The sequence below is a fragment of the Coregonus lavaretus genome (assembly GCF_964263955.1).
Source record: "Coregonus lavaretus genome assembly, chromosome: 14".
In the NCBI taxonomy this organism is placed as follows: Eukaryota; Metazoa; Chordata; class Actinopteri; order Salmoniformes; family Salmonidae; genus Coregonus; species Coregonus lavaretus.
The window spans coordinates 3,030,581-3,052,239 of NC_140001.1; the positions used below are offsets into that span (position 1 = coordinate 3,030,581).

The window sequence follows — 21,659 nt, forward strand, 5'->3', positions numbered from 1 at the left end:
ACACACTTCAAACCCATATCAAACATTTTTACAACATTATGATGACATCTGTATCCCCCCCTCCCCTCCACAGTGGATGATTTCAGCGAGGAGTCCTCGTTCTTTGAGGTTCTGCCGTGCTGCGCCAGGTTCCGCTGTGGAGAGCTGATCGGCGAGGGGCAGTGGCACCACCTGCTGTTAGTAATGAGTAAAGGCATGTTGAAGAACAGCATGGCCACGCTATACATCGACGGACAACTAGTCCAAACCACAAAGGTAGTGTATGTGCGTGTATGTGCGTGTGTGTGCGTGCGTGCGTGCGTGCGTGCGTGCGTGTGTGTGTGTGTGTGTGTGTTAGGGATGAGTAAAGGCATGCTCAAGAACGGCACACACACCTTTGTTGCTTTTAGGGTCAGAGGTGGTTAGATGAAGAGACGGAGGTGGTTAGATGAAGAGACGGAGGTGGTTAGATGAAGAGACGGAGGTGGTTAGATGAAGAGACGGAGGTGGTTAGATGAAGAGACGGAGGTGGTTAGATGAAGAGACGGAGGTGATTAGATGAAGAGACGGAGGTGATTAGATGAAGAGACGGAGGTGGTTAGATGAAGAGACGGAGGTGGTTAGATGAAGAGACGGAGGTGGTTAGATGAAGAGACGGAGGTGGTTAGATGAAGAGACGGAGGTGGTTAGATGAAGAGACGGAGGTGATTAGATGAAGAGACGGAGGTGGTTAGATGAAGGTCTTGATGAACAGCTGAGGTCTTGATGAAGGGCTGAGGTATTGATGAAGGGCTGAGGCCTTGATGAAGAGCTGAGGCCTTGATGAAGAGCTGAGGTCTTGATGAACAGCTGAGGTCTTGATGAAGAGCTGAGGTCTTGATGAAGAGCTGAGGTCTTGATGAAGAGCTGAGGTCTTGATGAAGAGCTGAGGTCTTGATGAAGAGCTGAGGTCTTGATGAAGAGCTGAGGTCTTGATGAACAGCTGATGTCTTGATGAACAGCTGAGGTCTTGATGAACAGCTGAGTAGTAGAATCAGGTGTGGTAGCACTTGGCTTGGTGTATCTAACTGGCTAGCTATAATAATTACCAAGGATGTTTGCTAGCTTATTTCTTTGTGCTCTCATTACACGCAAGTGTCCAGGACAGCAGTTTACACAGATGACTTCAGCCATATGAAATGCCTTCCGTAGAAAAGTATACCTACCTAGCTAGCTAGCTACCTTTTGCTTCTCATCTAACTGGTGTTAGCTAGCTAGCTACATCTGCTAGCCTTCTACTAGCTAGCTACCTTTTGCTTCTCATCTAACTGGTGTTAGCTAGCTAGCTACATCTGCTAGCCTTCTACTAGCTAGCTACCTTTTGCTTCTCATCTAACTGGTGTTAGCTAGCTAGCTACATCTGCTAGCCTTCTACTAGCTAGCTACCTTTTGCTTCTCATCTAACTGGTGTTAGCTAGCTAGCTACATCTGCTAGCCTTCTACTAGCTAGCTGATACTGTTGCGCAGCAACCGAGTTACTGGACCGGTTTAGAAATCAGAGATTCGGCTGAAAAGATGTTAGCATTGTCAGAAATGCTACAAAATAGTACTCTCTCTCTATTCCCCTACTCCTCTCCCCTCTCCCTGTTCCCTCCCCCCCCTCTCCTCCCCTCTCCCCCCCCTCCCCTCTCCCTGTTCCCTCCTCCCCGCCTCTCCTCCCCTCTCCCCTCCTCCCTCTCCTCCCCCTCCCCTCTCCCTGTTCCCTCCTCCCTGTTCCCTCCCCCCCCCTCTCCTCCCCTCTCCCTGTTCCCTCCTCCCCGCCTCTCCTCCCCTCTCCCCTCCTCCCTCTCCTCCCCCTCCTCTCCCCCTCTCCCCTCTCCTCCCCTCTCCCTGTTCCCTCCTCCTCCCCTCTCCCCTCCTCCCTCTCCTCCCCCTCCTCCTTTCTCCCTGTTCCCTCTCCCCTCCTCTCCCTCTTCCCCCTCTCCTCCCCCTCCCCTCTCCTCCCCTCTCCCTGTTCCCTCTCCTACCCTCTCCCTCTTCCCCCCTCTCCTCCCCCTCCCCTCCCCCCTCTCCTCCCCCTCCCCTCTCCTACCCTCTTTCTCCTCCCCCCCTCTCCTACCCTCTTTCTCCTCCCCCTCCCCTCTCCTCCCCCTCCCCTCTCCTCTCCTCTCCTCTCTTCTCCAGCTTCACTACATCCATACTTCTCCGGGTGGTAGCAGCAGCAACCCCCCTGTGGTCAGCACCGTGTACAGCTACATAGGCACTCCCCCTGCCCAGAGACAGCTGTCCAATCTGGTGTGGCGCCTGGGTCCCACACACTTCCTGGAGGAGGGGCTTCCTGCAGCCAGCGTGGCAACGGTTTACGAGCTGGGACCCAACTACACAGGCAGCTTCCAAGCTGTGTACCTGCCTTGTTAGTAGAGAGGAGAGAGCACACACACACACACACATACACACGCACACACACACATACACACACACACACACACATACACACACACACACACACATACATACACACACATACACACACACACACACACACACACACACACACACACACACACACACACACACACACACACATACATACACACACACACACACACACACACACACACACATACATACACACACACACACATACACACATACACTCACACACACACACACACACACACACACACAATTCCACGCCTCCTCATTGGTTACCAATTTGTGACATCACAGACCATCTCTCCCCCAGGTAAAGACTCTAAGACTGGAGAGCCTCCATGTCCAGTAGCCCTGGTCCCAGAGGAGAAGGTATCCTTCAGCCTGTACGCCCTCTCTGTCTCTGCCCTCACCGTGGCCAAGATACGCAAGGTCTACAACAAACTGGACGGCAAGGCCATCGCTAAACAGGTTAGCATCGCCCACACGTGCATGTATTTCTTTATGTCTGACGGCTGACTTTCATTTGTTTCCTGTTTAATTTCCTCTTGAAGGACAATAAACATTGAATAATCAAACAATGAATTAATCAATCAATGTGCACAGAAGCATATTACGCCAATACACACTGGCTGTGGGAAACTGCTGTAGCTGGAATACGTTATCTCCACCCCACCTGGAACACAATGTTATCTCCACCCCACCTGGAACACAATGTTATCTCCACCCCACCTGGAACACTATGTTATCTCCACCCCTCCTGGAGCACTATGTTATCTCCACCCCACCTGGAACACAATGTTATCTCCACCCCACCTGGAACACTATGTTATCTCCACCCCACCTGGAACACTATGTTATCTCCACCCCACCTGGAACACAATGTTATCTCCACCCCACCTGGAGCACAATGTTATCTCCACCCCACCTGGAACACAATGTTATCTCCACCCCACCTGGAGCACAATGTTATCTCCACCCCACCTGGAACACAATGTTATCTCCACCCCACCTGGAACACAATGTTATCTCCACCCCACCTGGAGCACTATGTTATCTCCACTTCACCTGGAACACTATGTTATCTCCACCCCACCTGGAACACTATGTTATCTCCACCCCACCTGGAACACAATGTTATATCCACCACACCTGGAACACAATGTTATCTCCACCCCACCTGTGAAGTGGTTTCCCAGTCTCCCTGTCTGATGAGCGTACTATAGGTCATCTCTGTAGAGAGCAGAGGCAGTACTTCAGCAGTCCTGCTACAGTACAATATCTTGGCTTGAAGATTGATTCTGACCAGTTATTTTCTCCTCTCCTCCCTCTCCTCTCCTCCCTCTCTTCTCCCCTCTTTCTCTCCTTCCCTCTCATCTCCTCCCTCTCCTCCCTCTCCTCTCCTCCCTCTCCTCCCTCTCCCCTCCTCCCTCTCCTCTCCTCCCTCTCCTCTCCTCTCCTCTCCTCTCCCCTCCTCCCTCTCTTCTCCCCTCTTTCTCTCCTTCCCTTTCCCCTCCTCCCCTCTCCCCTCCTCCCTCTCTTCTCCCCTCTTTCACCTCCTTTCCTCTCCCCTCTCCTCAGTTGGCTGTGTCTTCCCATGAGAACGCCACTCCGGTCAAGCTGATCCACAACGCCGCCGGTCACCTCAATGGTCCAGCTCGCACCATTGGAGCAGCGGTCATTGGTTACCTGGGTAAGTGATGCTTGGATAAAGCGCTTCTGTCTGTGTGAGCAGGTGTAGGAGAGTGACGAAGCACCATGTACAGTGAAAAGGCAGGGAGTCTTCCACAGGACTAATACTGCATGGTGTTATTACATACAGGTGCACAGTCTTCAACCATCAACTGGGTTGGGCGTCATTTCAATTGACCATTGAAACAGCAGTTTTACAGATTATGCCTGTATATATCTGTATTGTTCCTGAAGGGCAACTCGGTTGCAGCAACATTACACAGAGACTGGGCATATACAAACATTCCACAATAGAGGAGGTTAAAGTAACCCTTGCCCCCCCACTCTCTTCTAGGTGTACGTGCGTTCGTCCCCAAGCCCGTGGCAACCAACCTGCAGTATGTGGGCGGGGCAGCGGCCATCTTGGGCCTAGTTGCCATGGCACAGGATGTTGAGGGTCTCTACGCGGCCGTCAAGGTGCTGGTGTGCGTTGTCAAGAGCAACCCTCTGGCCAGTAAGGAGATGGAACGCATCAAAGGCTACCAGGTACGACGTCAATACCCACAATGCACTCTGTTATAGTCTACAGCCTCCCCACATTTTTTGTAGGCCAGATGTTACCTGTGGATTGCAACAATAATGTTTATGATCAAACCTCCTCAATTAAAATATTATGGGGTTAAGAACAATTGTATGCATTTGGGAGCAATCTCAACAAGCGCAAGTAATCCGAATCTGAGACTTGTTGATGAGTAAGGGACGGTGTATATCAGTAAACTGTAGTATGTGTTGTGTTTGTAGCTGCTGGCCATGCTATTGAAGAAGTGTTCTCTGTTGTAGTTTAAAATATAACAGTAAAATAACAGTAGAATAACAGTAGAATAACAGTAATATAACAGTAGAATAACAGTAATATAACAGTAGAATAACAGTAATATAACAGTAGAATAACAGTAGAATAACAGTAATATAACAGTAATATAACAGTAGAATAACAGTAATATAACAGTAATATAACAGTAGAATAACAGTAGAATAACAGTAATATAACAGTAGAATAACAGTAGAATAACAGTAATATAACAGTAATATAACAGTAGAATAACAGTAATATAACAGTAGAATAACAGTAATATAACAGTATAATAACAGTAATATAACAGTAGAATAACAGTAGAATAACAGTATAATAACAGTAATATAACAGTATAATAACAGTATAATAACAGTAATATAACAGTAGAATAACAGTAGAATAACAGTAGAATAACAGTAATATAACAGTAGAATAACAGTAATATAACAGTATAATAACAGTAATATAACAGTAGAATAACAGTAGAATAACAGTAATATAACAGTAGAATAACAGTAATATAACAGTAGAATAACAGTAGAATAACAGTAATATAACAGTAGAATAACAGTAGAATAACAGTAGAATAACAGTAGAATAACAGTAATATAACAGTAGAATAACAGTAGAATAACAGTAATATAACAGTAGAATAACAGTAATATAACAGTAGTATAACAGTAGAATAACAGTAGAATAACAGTAGAATAACAGTAGAATAACAGTAGAATAACAGTAGAATAACAGTAATATAACAGTAGAATAACAGTAGAATAACAGTAGAATAACAGTAGAATAACAGTAATATAACAGTAGAATAACAGTAGAATAACAGTAATATAACAGTAGAATAACAGTAATATAACAGTAATATAACAGTAGAATAACAGTAGAATAACAGTAATATAACAGTAGAATAACAGTAGAATAACAGTAATATAACAGTAGAATAACAGTAATATAACAGTAGAATAACAGTAATATAACAGTAGAATAACAGTAATATAACAGTAGAATAACAGTAATATAACAGTAATATAACAGTAATATAACAGTAGAATAACAGTAGAATAACAGTAATATAACAGTAGAATAACAGTAGAATAACAGTAGAATAACAGTAGAATAACAGTAATATAACAGTAATATAACAGTAGAATAACAGTAATATAACAGTAGAATAACAGTAATATAACAGTAGAATAACAGTAGAATAACAGTAATATAACAGTAATATAACAGTAATATAACAGTAATATAACAGTAATATAACAGTAGAATAACAGTAGAATAACATGTAGAATAACAGTAATATAACAGTAATATAACAGTAGAATAACAGTAATATAACAGTAGAATAACAGTAATATAACAGTAATATAACAGTAGAATAACAGTAGAATAACAGTAATATAACAGTAATATAACAGTAGAATAACAGTAATATAACAGTAGAATAACAGTAGAATAACAGTAATATAACAGTAATATAACAGTAGAATAACAGTAATATAACAGTAGAATAACAGTAATATAACAGTAGAATAACAGTAATATAACAGTAGAATAACAGTAATATAACAGTAGAATAACAGTAGAATAACAGTAATATAACAGTAGAATAACAGTAATATAACAGTAGAATAACAGTAGAATAACAGTAATATAACAGTAATATAACAGTAGAATAACAGTAGAATAACAGTAATATAACAGAAATATAACAGTAGAATAACAGTAATATAACAGTAGAATAACAGTAATATAACAGTAGAATAACAGTAGAATAACAGTAATATAACAGTAATATAACAGTAGAATAACAGTAATATAACAGTAGAATAACAGTAGAATAACAGTAATATAACAGTAGAATAACAGTAGAATAACAGTACGATAACAGTAGAATAACAGTAGAATAACAGTAGAATAACAGTAATATAACAGTAGAATAACAGTAATATAACAGTATATAACAGTAGAATAACAGTAGAATAACAGTAGAATAACAGTAATATAACAGTAGAATAACAGTAGAATAACAGTAATATAACAGTAGAATAACAGTAATATAACAGTAGTATAACAGTAGAATAACAGTAATATAACAGTATATAACAGTAGAATAACAGTAGAATAACAGTAGAATAACAGTAATATAACAGTAGAATAACAGTAGAATAACAGTAATATAACAGTAGAATAACAGTAATATAACAGTAGTATAACAGTAGAATAACAGTAGAATAACAGTAATATAACAGTAGAATAACAGTAGAATAACAGTAATATAACAGTAATATAACAGTAGAATAACAGTAATATAACAGTAGAATAACAGTAGAATAACAGTAATATAACAGTAATATAACAGTAGAATAACAGTAATATAACAGTAATATAACAGTAATATAACAGTAGAATAACAGTAATATAACAGTAGAATAACAGTAATATAACAGTAGAATAACAGTAGAATAACAGTAATATAACAGTAATATAACAGTAATATAACAGTAGAATAACAGTAATATAACAGTAATATAACAGTAGAATAACAGTAGAATAACAGTAATATAACAGTAGAATAACAGTAATATAACAGTAATATAACAGTAGAATAACAGTAATATAACAGTATATAACAGTAGAATAACAGTAGAATAACAGTAGAATAACAGTAATATAACAGTAGAATAACAGTAGAATAACAGTAATATAACAGTAGAATAACAGTAATATAACAGTAGTATAACAGTAGAATAACAGTAGAATAGACAGTAATATAACAGTAGAATAACAGTAGAATAACAGTAGAATAACAGTAGAATAACAGTAATATAACAGTAATATAACAGTAGAATAACAGTAATATAACAGTAGAATAACAGTAGAATAACAGTAATATAACAGTAATATAACAGTAGAATAACAGTAATATAACAGTAATATAACAGTAATATAACAGTAGAATAACAGTAATATAACAGTAGAATAACAGTAATATAACAGTAGAATAACAGTAGAATAACAGTAATATAACAGTAATATAACAGGAATATAACAGTAGAATAACAGTAATATAACAGTAATATAACAGTAATATAACAGTAGAATAACATGTAGAATAACAGTAATATAACAGCAATATAACAGTAGAATAACAGTAATATAACAGTAGAATAACAGTAATATAACAGTAATATAACAGTAGAATAACAGTAGAATAACAGTAGAATAACAGTAATATAACAGTAGAATAACAGTAATATAACAGTAATATAACAGTAGAATAACAGTAGAATATCAGTAGAATAACAGTAGAATAACAGTAATATAACAGTAGAATAACAGTAATATAACAGTAGAATAACAGTAATATAACAGTAATATAACAGTAATATAACAGTAGAATAACAGTAATATAACAGTAATATAACAGTAGAATAACAGTAATATAACAGTAGAATAACAGTAGAATAACAGTAATATAACAGTAGAATAACAGTAATATAACAGTAGAATAACAGTAATATAACAGTAATATAACAGTAATATAACAGTAATATAACAGTAATATAACAGTAGAATAACAGTAATATAACAGTAATATAACAGTAATATAACAGTAGAATAACAGTAGAATAACAGTAATATAACAGTAGAATAACATGTAGAATAACAGTAATATAACAGTAATATAACAGTAGAATAACAGTAGAATAACAGTAGAATAACAGTAGAATAACAGTAATATAACAGTAGAATAACAGTAGAATAACAGTAGAATAACAGTAATATAACAGTAGAATAACAGTAATATAACAGTAGAATAACAGTAGAATAACAGTAATATAACAGTAGAATAACAGTAATATAACAGTAGAATAACAGTAGAATAACAGTAGAATAACAGTAATATAACAGTAATATAACAGTAGAATAACAGTAATATAACAGTAATATAACAGTAGAATAACAGTAGAATAACAGTAGAATAACAGTAATATAACAGTAATATAACAGTAGAATAACAGTAATATAACAGTAATATAACAGTAGAATAACAGTAGAATAACAGTAATATAACAGTAATATAACAGTAGAATAACAGTAATATAACAGTAGAATAACAGTAATATAACAGTAGAATAACAGTAATATAACAGTAGAATAACAGTAATATAACAGTAGAATAACCGTAATATAACAGTAGAATAATAGTAATATAACAGTAGAATAACAGTAATATAACAGTAATATAACAGTAGAATAACAGTAGAATAACAGTAATATAACAGTAGAATAACAGTAATAGAACAGTAATATAACAGTAGAATAACAGTAGAATAACAGTAATATAACAGTAGAATAACAGTAATATAACAGTAGAATAACAGTAATATAACAGTAATATAACAGTAGAATAACAGTAGAATAACAGTAATATAACAGTAGAATAACAGTAATATAACAGTAGAATAACAGTAATATAACAGTAGAATAACAGTAATATAACAGTAGAATAACAGTAGAATAACAGTAATATAACAGTAATATAACAGTAGAATAACAGTAGAATAACAGTAATATAACAGTAGAATAACAGTAATATAACAGTAGAATAACAGTAATATAACAGTAATATAACAGTAGAATAACAGTAGAATAACAGTAATATAACAGTAGAATAACAGTAATATAACAGTAATATAACAGTAGAATAACAGTAATATAACAGTAATGTCTGTGCCTGTTTCCTGTCTCTAGCTCTTAGCCAGTAATGTCTGTGCCTGTTTCCTGTCTCTAGCTCTTAGCCAGTAATGTCTGTGCCTGTTTCCTGTCTATAGCTCTTAGCCAGTAATGTCTGTGCCTGTTTCCTGTCTCTAGCTCTTAGCCAGTAATGTCTGTGCCTGTTTCCTGTCTCTAGCTCTTAGCCAGTAATGTCTGTGCCTGTTTCCTGTCTCTAGCTCTTAGCCAGTAATGCCTGTGCCTGTTTCCTGTCTCTAGCTCTTAGCCAGTAATGTCTGTGCCTGTTTCCTGTCTCTAGCTCTTAGCCAGTAATGCCTGTGCCTGTTTCCTGTCTCTAGCTCTTAGCCAGTAATGTCTGTGCCTGTTTCCTGTCTCTAGCTCTTAGCCAGTAATGTCTGTGCCTGTTTCCTGTCTCTAGCTCTTAGCCAGTAATGTCTGTGCCTGTTTCCTGTCTCTAGCTCTTAGCCAGTAATGTCTGTGCCTGTTTCCTGTCTCTAGCTCTTAGCCAGTAATGCCTGTGCCTGTTTCCTGTCTCTAGCTCTTAGCCATGCTGTTGAAGAAGAAACGTCACCTGCTGAACAGCCACATCCTCCACCTGACCTTCTCCCTGGTGGGAACAGTAGACAGCGGCCATGACACCTCCATCATCCCCAACTCCACCGCCTTCCAGGACCTGCTCTGTGACTTAGAGGTTAGGCTTAGACCGATGGGCCAAAGGGCAACTAGCTTCAGTTTGACCAAAATGGCCTCTGGGCAACTGATCCAGTTTGAGCCAAACATGGTGGTCCCTGGAGCCAGAATAATGTTGTTGGTTTTCTAGTGTGGTATGTTTTTTTTTAAATGTTCTGTCTGCCTCCTCCAGGTTTGGCTCCACGCGCCCTACGAGCTGCACCTGTCCCTGTTTGAACACTTTATAGAGCTCCTCACTGAGTCCAGGTGAGGGATGATTAACTCCTGCGTGCTGATATGGAGACCTCCATTACGCGCTTAGCAGTGATGTTTTGGCATATGTGTTGGCATAATAATCCCCTTATCTCCAGGTTAGTGAACTGAACTGAACAAGAGCAGCGTATGGACGTGTCCATAATCTCATTTTACATTTTACATTTTAGTCATTTAGCAGACGCTCTTATCCATATTAGGGTTAAGTGCCTTGCTCAAGGGCAAATCGACAGATTTTTCACCTAGTAGGCTTGGGGATTAGAACAAGCGACCTTTCGGTTACTGGCACAACGCTCTTAACCACTAAGCTACCTGCCACTTGCTTAGTTGTAAAGTTTTGTCATATTTGTTTATATAAAAGTGACACTATAATCTTTAAAACGTGTATCCCCCCTGGGGTTTATGAACAACGAAGCCATGGGGATCTGTGCATCTGGTAGGTATTTTTCAAGGCAAGGCTGGTATGTTGATCGTTGCTATCTACAAACTCCTCTCCTTCTCTACAGCGAGGCAGCGAACAACGCTAAACTGTTACGTGAGTTCCAGCTGATCCCCAAGCTACTGTTGACTCTGAGAGACACGTCTCTGTCTCAGCCCACCGTCTCGGCGATCAGTAACGTACTGAGTCTACTGCTGCAGGGCTTCACCAACCCCTACCACCTGCTACGGTATGTACAGTCCACACACACCTTCACCAACCCCTACCACCTGCTACGGTATGTACAGTCCACACACACCTTCACCAACCCCTACCACCTGCTACGGTATGTACAGTCCACACACACCTTCACCAACCCCTACCACCTGCTACGGTATGTACAGTCCACACACACCTTCACCAACCCCTACCACCTGCTACGGTATGTACAGTCCACACACACCTTCACCAACCCCTACCACCTGCTACGGTATGTACAGTCCACACACACCTTCACCGACCCCTACCACCTGCTACGGTATGTACAGTCCACACACACCTTCACCAACCCCTACCACCTGCTACGGTATGTACAGTCCACACACACCTTCACCGACCCCTACCACCTGCTACGGTATGCACAGTCCACACACACCTTCACCAACCCCTACCACCTGCTACGGTATGCACAGTCCACACACACCTTCACCAACCCCTACCACCTGCTACGGTATGTACAGTCCACACACACCTTCACCAACCCCTACCACCTGCTACGGTATGTACAGTCCACACACACCTTCACCAACCCCTACCACCTGCTACGGTATGTACAGTCCACACACACCTTCACCAACCCCTACCACCTGCTACGGTATGTACAGTCCACACACACCTTCACCAACCCCTACCACCTGCTACGGTATGTACAGTCCACACACACCTTCACCAACCCCTACCACCTGCTACGGTATGTACAGTCCACACACACCTTCACCAACCCCTACCACCTGCTACGGTATGTACAGTCCACACACACCTTCACCAACCCCTACCACCTGCTACGGTATGTACAGTCCACACACACCTTCACCAACCCCTACCACCTGCTACGGTATGTACAGTCCACACACACCTTCACCAACCCCTACCACCTGCTACGGTATGTACAGTCCACACACACCTTCACCGACCCCTACCACCTGCTACGGTATGTACAGTCCACACACACCTTCACCGACCCCTACCACCTGCTACGGTATGTACAGTCCACACACACCTTCACCGACCCCTACCACCTGCTACGGTATGCACAGTCCACACACACCTTCACCAACCCCTACCACCTGCTACGGTATGTACAGTCCACACACACCTTCACCGACCCCTACCACCTGCTACGGTATGTACAGTCCACACACACCTTCACCAACCCCTACCACCTGCTACGGTATGTACAGTCCACACACACCTTCACCAACCCCTACCACCTGCTACGGTATGTACAGTCCACACACACCTTCACCAACCCCTACCACCTGCTACGGTATGTACAGTCCACACACACCTTCACCAACCCCTACCACCTGCTACGGTATGTACAGTCCACACACACCTTCACCAACCCCTACCACCTGCTACGGTATGTACAGTCCACACACACCTTCACCAACCCCTACCACCTGCTACGGTATGTACAGTCCACACACACCTTCACCGACCCCTACCACCTGCTACGGTATGTACAGTCCACACACACCTTCACCAACCCCTACCACCTGCTACGGTATGTACAGTCCACACACACCTTCACCAACCCCTACCACCTGCTACGGTATGTACAGTCCACACACACCTTCACCGACCCCTACCACCTGCTACGGTATGTACAGTCCACACACACCTTCACCAACCCCTACCACCTGCTACGGTATGTACAGTCCACACACACCTTCACCGACCCCTACCACCTGCTACGGTATGCACAGTCCACACACACCTTCACCAACCCCTACCACCTGCTACGGTATGTACAGTCCACACACACCTTCACCAACCCCTACCACCTGCTACGGTATGTACAGTCCACACACACCTTCACCAACCCCTACCACCTGCTACGGTATGTACAGTCCACACACACCTTCACCAACCCCTACCACCTGCTACGGTATGTACAGTCCACACACACCTTCACCAACCCCTACCACCTGCTACGGTATGTACAGTCCACACACACCTTCACCGACCCCTACCACCTGCTACGGTATGTACAGTCCACACACACCTTCACCAACCCCTACCACCTGCTACGGTATGTACAGTCCACACACACCTTCACCGACCCCTACCACCTGCTACGGTATGCACAGTCCACACACACCTTCACCAACCCCTACCACCTGCTACGGTATGCACAGTCCACACACACCTTCACCAACCCCTACCACCTGCTACGGTATGTACAGTCCACACACACCTTCACCAACCCCTACCACCTGCTACGGTATGTACAGTCCACACACACCTTCACCAACCCCTACCACCTGCTACGGTATGTACAGTCCACACACACCTTCACCAACCCCTACCACCTGCTACGGTATGTACAGTCCACACACACCTTCACCGACCCCTACCACCTGCTACGGTATGTACAGTCCACACACACCTTCACCGACCCCTACCACCTGCTACGGTATGTACAGTCCACACACACCTTCACCAACGCCTACCACCTGCTACGGTATGCACAGTCCACACACACCTTCACCAACCCCTACCACCTGCTACGGTATGTACAGTCCACACACACCTTCACCAACCCCTACCACCTGCTACGGTATGTACAGTCCACACACACCTTCACCAACCCCTACCACCTGCTACGGTATGTACAGTCCACACACACCTTCACCAACCCCTACCACCTGCTACGGTATGTACAGTCCACACACACCTTCACCAACCCCTACCACCTGCTACGGTATGCACAATCCACACACACCTTCACCGACCCCTACCACCTGCTACGGTATGTACAGTCCACACACACCTTCACCGACCCCTACCACCTGCTACGGTATGTACAGTCCACACACACCTTCACCAACCCCTACCACCTGCTACGGTATGTACAGTCCACACACACCTTCACCGACCCCTACCACCTGCTACGGTATGTACAGTCCACACACACCTTCACCAACCCCTACCACCTGCTACGGTATGCACAATCCACACACACCTTCACCGACCCCTACCACCTGCTACGGTATGTACAGTCCACACACACCTTCACCAACCCCTACCACCTGCTACGGTATGCACAATCCACACACACCTTCACCGACCCCTACCACCTGCTGGAAAGACCTCTGCTTCCTACCCTTGTAGGTCACACATCTGACTTGGTTGTGACCGACACATCTTTCTCTTTCATAGGTTTGGCCAGTTCGTCTCGTCCACTCTGCCAACCTTTGCTGTGTGTGAGAAGTTTGTGGTGATGGAGATCGACAACGAGGAGAAGCTGGATGGAGGTAAAACACACATGCAGACTGAAGCTCAGCTGAGATGCATAATGCCTTGTCATAACGCACAAATCAGTGTTGTTTTTCAAATCCGTTTTGGAATACTGACTGTCCAGACAGCAAGTTACAAGTGACTAAATGGGATTTGTGTTTGTTCAGACAACAGTCATTTGCTGGCATGGCTAAGCTAGTTGTCAAGGTAACGACAGGTGTGTACGCAGTGGTGTAGGCTGATTGGTGCTCGTGCTTCCTGTCAATCAGAAGTTATGTAGCAAGCTAAGGTGACAACAATGCCTGGCATGGACGTTTCCCAGTTGCTTTGGATGTTCAAAATCATAGTGTAAGAACACTTTTTTTTAAAGCCTCAAAGGATAAGATGATCCAACTTTCAAAACATGTCATTTTTGGCTAGCCACAGCGGTCAACTAGCTAGCTTGGTAGCTGTTTAGCTTTCTAGCACATTCACTAATGTGTTTGTAAACTATTTACAAGCTAGTTAGCTACCACATGTTCTTGTAAAACTGTTAACAGAGTAGCTAGGAAACAACAAGATATGCCAAATAACAGTCTAAAAACAACTTGAGGGCAAATAAATCAGATTTGACCATTCTAACACACAAGTCTTATTGCCAGGAATCAGATTTGTATCACTTACGAAGGTGGTTTGAAATGTGGCTTGAAATATCAGATTCCATGTGCTTTTTGGCTGTTCAGACTGCAGGAAAAGAAAAATATTTGGAAATGCAAAAAAAAAAAAATGGATTTGAGTCACTTCAAACTGCCAATGTGAACAAGGCTTTTGATGAGACACGACCGTCTTAAGGAGTTTTAGAACAAAGTTTGTTTGATCTGAACGGTCTAGTTTTAGAACGTCTCATGTCGTCGTCTAGAGTTTCCAAGATTCAACTGGTCAAATCTTTAGCTAACGTCTTACCACGAGACAGATCCATTTATCCAATCAGAGAACGGTGCACTGACGTTCTGTGTTCAGTCAAGCGGCTAACTAGCGATTTTGCTGCACATACCTAGCCTAGCTTGGCTGATATTTATCTGACAAGTCACAGTGTATCCTGTTGCTGGTGCATATATTTCATGACACTCGTTTGCTACAACACTTTGCTACAACAAGTGGCAACTTTGTTTCAGAGAGGCAGCGTTAAACGGTAACGGTCTCTACTGCACGTCTCATCTTTTAATGGTAGGTTTATTTGAACAGTGAGAGATAGAATAACAACAAAAAAATCCAGAAAAACGCATGTCAAAAATGTTATAAATTGATTTGCATTTTAATGAGGGAAATAAGTATTTGACCCCTCTGCAAAACATGACTTAGTACTTGGTGGCAAAACCCTTGTTGGCAATCACAGAGGTCAGACGTTTCTTGTAGTTGGCCACCAGGTTTGCACACATCTCAGGAGGGATTTTGTCCCACTCATCTTTGCAGATCTTCTCCAAGTCATTAAGGTTTCGAGGCTGACGTTTGGCAACTCAAACCTTCAGCTCCCTCCACAGATTTTCTATGGGATTAATGTCTGGAGACTGGCTAGGCCACTCCAGGACCTTAATGTGCTTCTTCTTGAGCCACTCCTTTGTTGCCTTGGCCGTGTGTTTTGGGTCATTGTCATGCTGGAATACCCATCCACAACCCATTTTCAATGCCCTGGCTGAGGGAAGGAGGTTCTCACCCAAGATTTGACGGTACATGGCCCCGTCCATCGTCCCTTTGATGCAGTGAAGTTGTCCTGTCCCCTTATCAGAAAAACACCCCCAAAGCATAATGTTTCCACCTCCATGTTTGACGGTGGGGATGGTGTTCTTGGGGTCATAGGCAGCATTCCTCCTCCTCCAAACACGGCGAGTTGAGTTGATGCCAAAGAGCTCGATTTTGGCCTCATCTGACCACAACACTTTCACCCAGTTCTCCTCTGAATCATTCAGATGTTCATTGGCAAACTTCAGACGGGCCTGTATATGTGCTTTCTTGAGCAGGTGGACCTTGCGGGCGCTGCAGGATTTCAGTCCTTCACGGCGTAGTGCGTTACCAAATGTTTTCTTGGTGACTATGGTCCCAGCTGCCTTGAGATCATTGACAAGATCCTCCCGTGTAGTTCTGGGCTGATTCCTCACCGTTCTCATGATCATTGCAACTCCACGAGGTGAGATCTTGCATGGAGCCCCAGGCCGAGGGAGATTGACAGTTATTTTGTGTTTCTTCCATTTGCGAATAATCGCACCAACTGTTGTCACCTTCTCACCAAGCTGCTTGGCGATGGTCTTGTAGCCCATGCCAGCCTTGTGTAGGTCTACAATCTTGTCCCTGACATCCTAGGAGAGCTCTTTGGTCTTGGCCATGGTGGAGAGTTTGGAATCTGATTGATTGCTTCTGTGGACAGGTGTCTTTTATACAGGTAACAATCTGAGATTAGGAGCACTCCCTTTAAGAGTGTGCTCCTAATCTCAGCTCATTACCTGTATAAAAGACACCTGGGAGCCAGAAATCTTTCTGATTGAGAGGGGGTGAAATACTTATTTCCCTCATTAAAATGCAAAACTATTGTAGCCTTGTGTAGGTCTACAATCTTGTCCCTGACATCCTAGGAGAGCTCTTTGGTCTTGGCCATGGTGGAGAGTTTGGAATCTGATTGATTGCTTCTGTGGACAGGTGTCTTTTATACAGGTAACAATCTGAGATTAGGAGCACTCCCTTTAAGAGTGTGCTCCTAATCTCAGCTCATTACCTGTATAAAAGACACCTGGGAGCCAGAAATCTTTCTGATTGAGAGGGGGTGAAATACTTATTTCCCTCATTAAAATGCAAAACTATTTATAAAAATTTTTACATGCATTTTTTTGTTGTTATTCTGTCTCTCACTGTTCAAATAAACCTACCATTAAAATTATAGACTGATCATTTCTTTGTCAGTGGGCAAACATACAAAATCAGCAGGGGATCAAATACTTTTTTCCCTCACTGTATGTTATATATCGATAACAGTCACTTATTTAATAATTACCTCTTATCAGTCTCATTCTGAACGTCGCATAATCCTTGAACCTGCAAGAACCCTAACCTTATTGATGAATCAGAAATACACAAATTGGCTTAATTAATTATTTACCAACTAACAAAATAATAACTTTTTTTGAAAAACATTTTAGTCATTTAGCAGACGCTCTTATCCAGAGCGACTTACAGTTAGTGAGTGCATACATTTTCATACCGGCCCCCCGTGGGAATAACACAATACAAACACACATAGGTTATTGATTACTAACGTAATACAATTTAAAACAGGTCCCTAGTGGACTGTACTAACAATAGCATGAATGCTTGGGTAGTGGAGGGGTCAGAATGGAAAGGAGAGACAGAGATTCAAACTATCGTAGTTACTTTGGAAACTACGCTCACAGTAATCATAATACTTATGCACCCTAATAATCGCTCATTCGGATTAGAAATGCAACATGTATTTACGTGTTGCTGTCTTCGATAGTTGAGTTGATGATATAGGACTCTGGTTTGCCCACCAGAGATCTCAATGTCCTTGGTAGAGTTTCTGGTCGTAGTGCTGGTTAGAATGGATACTTCAGATTGTACCAGCGGTTGTCTGAGAGGGATTGTCCTCTCCTCTCTCGTGTCTTGAGTGAAAGTTCTCTAGACGACTATACATGCCAGCTGCAGACTGAGATGATAAGGTCTAGTGCATTGTCTCCTTCTTCACCTTGTGTAGAGGTTAAGAGTTTCAGAGTTTCTCCATTTCAAACCTGTGGACTAACGTCTCACGCTTCCTGGTCTTGTAGAAATTCAACCATTTTGTAACGTTTAGCTCACGCTTCACACATCTGCTGGTCTGAGGTGAATTTCGTCACGAGGCTTTTTATGCCCTCTGGGTAAAAGGGGCGTTCCATCATGTTCGTGCTCATCTGGACGTGGCCACTGCCTGAGAACAAATCAATATGGAAAACAATCATCTCATCTAGAATGCTAAAATCACGTTGTTATCTTCACAAAAGCATTATTATACTTAATCATTCGTTTTATACAACAAATAGATGCAAACCTCATAACTGGGAAGTGTACCCCCCCAGAGATACAGTTATGTTGTTCCACCGTCTTTAATGACATCACAACATAGTAACGGATTTGACATGATTGTTCTTTAAGTCCCCACCAACCATTTCCCACATTCTTTTAAGTAGGAATATTGTTTCATTATCCACTTTTGGATGTTGGAGTCTAGGCGGGAAGACTTCCTTTGTTAACAAAGGGGTCCTTTCTTCCAATACTTCATGGCAAGGAAGAGAAAGTCTGCACGGTATTTATGACCGGTCATAAAACTGGACCCTCCCAGGAAAAGGGGGTGTTCAAACCTTAGCCTAGCCGGCCTGTTTGATCCTCAACCCATGAGGGCAAGTCATGACATACAACATTCTAAAACTAGCTAGTTCTATCTCGTCTCGACTGTTTGTATCTGAACTGGGCTTAAGTCACAGTTCTGTTGATTTTGTATTTATTTAAAAAAAAAAATGTATTACTTACCTTGTGTTCCAGGTAATGATGATGACTTTGGGGGTCTTCTGTCGGCCAACCTGATCCTGTTGAGGAACAGACAGCTGGACATCCTCCTCAAACTGCTGTTCACCACCAAGGAGAAGTGCATCGTCAACGCACAGTATGTATGTCTCTCTTGTCTGTCTGTCTGTCTGTCTGGGTTTCGACTGGCTGTTTGATGTTTATGTGTGTGTCTGACTGCGTTGTGTGTTTAACCCCTCCACCCCCAACAGGGCATGTGAGGAGTTGGTGTGTACCCTGGGTTTTGACTGGCTGTTAATGTTCATGGAAGAGCACGTCCACTCCAGCAGTGTGACAGCAGCTTTGTGGATCCTGGTGGTTCTGCTCAGTAACCAGCCCATACTGACCCGGTTTAAAGAGGGGCTGACCGGAGGAGGATGGTTGGACCACACTGACTCTGTCCTCACCAATAAGATCGGTACCGTGCTGGGTGAGTCGACCTGTATAAATAGAGGTTAAACACATAACAATATGCTGCAATAGATCAGTTACTTATGGATGTAGAACTGAATATTGCTGGGAAAAGTGAAATATCACTAACTTCTACAGGGGCCTGTCTGTAAATCAGGAAATCGTGTTGTCATCACGATAAGGTTTTCTTCACTGGGAATAACAAACTATCACGTGTAATGACTTAGCGGATCATAAGAAAAGACAATCAGTCTTTACCTGCTAAAAGAGAAGGAATATAATATATATAAATATATTGTTTACAGTAAACTCATTCAACAATTTTCAATGAAGTTGTGTGGGAAAAGGACTGGGGGGGGGCGAAATATACTTCTCCCATGGGCAAAGAAACTCAAAAGGGGTGATGATATTAACAATCAGTTCAAACAGATCCGCAAGGAAGGTGGATCCTTTGAAATATGCTATTGGGACCATAAACAGATTTGTCTCTTTTTAATCTATATGATCCATGCTTCTTTGAAAATATATATACACATTTATCGAGTTTACAGGCAATACGTGATTCAATTATTATGGTGGGAGATTATAATGCGGTTTTAAGTACCTCAATGGACCGTAAAGGAAATCACACTACAAACTATCACCCTGCACTTAAGGAAATTAAGAATATTATGGATGTATTGGAACTAGTGGTTACATGGAGGTTTAATATCCTGACCTGGCGGAGGCTCAATCAACCTGGTCGTCTTGACTACTTTCTTATGGCGTTTTCGCTGGTACCAAAAGTTTAAAAAGAGCGTTGATAGGGGACAGAATGCTGTCAGACCATCAAATAATTGGTAACACATTACTCTTACAGGATTTCCGGGAGGGCGAGGATATTGGAAATGTAATCAAAGCCTACTGGATGACAACTTGTTTTTAACCAAGACAGAATGATTTCTAACTGACTTTTTCCGACATAACAGCAGATCCCCTTATTGTATGGGACACTTTTAAATGTGCCTTCAGAGGCCGTGCAATTCAATACGTTTTTTTTTTCTTTTCAAAACAATTTAGGTCAAAAGAGTTCATCCTAAAAAAGGAAATAGAGGAACTAACATTACAGATAGATAGCAATAAAAACTCTAACATAGAGGCACAGAATAACTTAGAGGAAAAACAAAAAGAAATGGAGAAACTTATTCAAGAAACATCAAGTGCAATATATTATAAAAATAAAGCGAACTGGATGGAATATGGGAAAAATGCACCAAATTATTTGTAAATCTTCAACATAGAAATGCTACCAAAAGTAATTTACAGATACTTGTTACAAAGGACGGAGTCATCCATGATTCACCAAACGAAATTTTTAAAGAAGAAGCAAAGTACTTTAACCGTATGTTTTCATATCAGTCTCCTCCATTTCCACTAACAGAAGTTAATTGTAAGGATTTTAATCCCATTAATAGTGTCAAATTAACAGCTATACAGAAAGACTTATGTGAAGACCTAACTACAGAGGAGGCACTTCTAGATGCAATGAAAGCCTTCAAGTCTGGGAAAACTCCAGGCATATACCAGTTGAGGAATATCAAATATGTTTCGATGTACTCAGGTACGTTAGGTCCGTTATTAACATGTGTTAACCACTCCTATATAAATGATAGACTATGAGATACTCCGCAAGAAGGTCTGATTTCACTATTACTGAAACAGGACCCAGGTGGGAAATATAAAAGATCCAGTCCACCTAAAAAAACTGGAGAACCCTTTACACTTCAGTGTTGTGATGCCAAAATCCTAGCAAAATGCATAGCGCATAGAATTAAAAAGGTATCGTCGGACATTATTCATCCTAATCAGACAGGTTTTTTACATGGGCGATACATTGGAGATAATATAAGGCAAGTACTGGAAACAATAGAACACTATGAAAAATCTGGGGAAACCAGGCCTGCTATTCATAGCTGACTTTGAAAAGGCCTTTGATAAAGTGCGACTGGAATTTATACAGTGGGGAAAAAAAGTATTTAGTCAGCCACCAATTGTGCAAGTTCTCCCACTTAAAAAGATGAGAGAGGCCTGTAATTTTCATCATAGGTACACGTCAACTATGACAGACAAATTGTG

General features: G+C 41.9%; 1 protein-coding gene across 1 annotated transcript in view; it reads left to right on the top strand.

The window, feature by feature from the left end:
- Window positions 1-21,659, top strand: part of LOC311141877 (WD repeat and FYVE domain-containing protein 3-like) — a gene marked incomplete at both ends in the record, with an annotated part of 48,543 nt that overhangs the window by 17,214 nt on the left and 9,670 nt on the right. Inside the window, 11 exons of the mRNA XM_084177373.1 lie at window positions 74-255; window positions 2,143-2,371; window positions 2,705-2,862; window positions 3,973-4,084; window positions 4,418-4,608; window positions 10,209-10,361; window positions 10,533-10,606; window positions 11,119-11,280; window positions 14,475-14,569; window positions 19,113-19,233; window positions 19,346-19,563. Of these exons, the coding sequence (XP_084033499.1) occupies window positions 74-255; window positions 2,143-2,371; window positions 2,705-2,862; window positions 3,973-4,084; window positions 4,418-4,608; window positions 10,209-10,361; window positions 10,533-10,606; window positions 11,119-11,280; window positions 14,475-14,569; window positions 19,113-19,233; window positions 19,346-19,563 (1,695 nt within the window). The remainder of the gene's footprint in view (window positions 1-73; window positions 256-2,142; window positions 2,372-2,704; window positions 2,863-3,972; window positions 4,085-4,417; window positions 4,609-10,208; window positions 10,362-10,532; window positions 10,607-11,118; window positions 11,281-14,474; window positions 14,570-19,112; window positions 19,234-19,345; window positions 19,564-21,659) is intronic.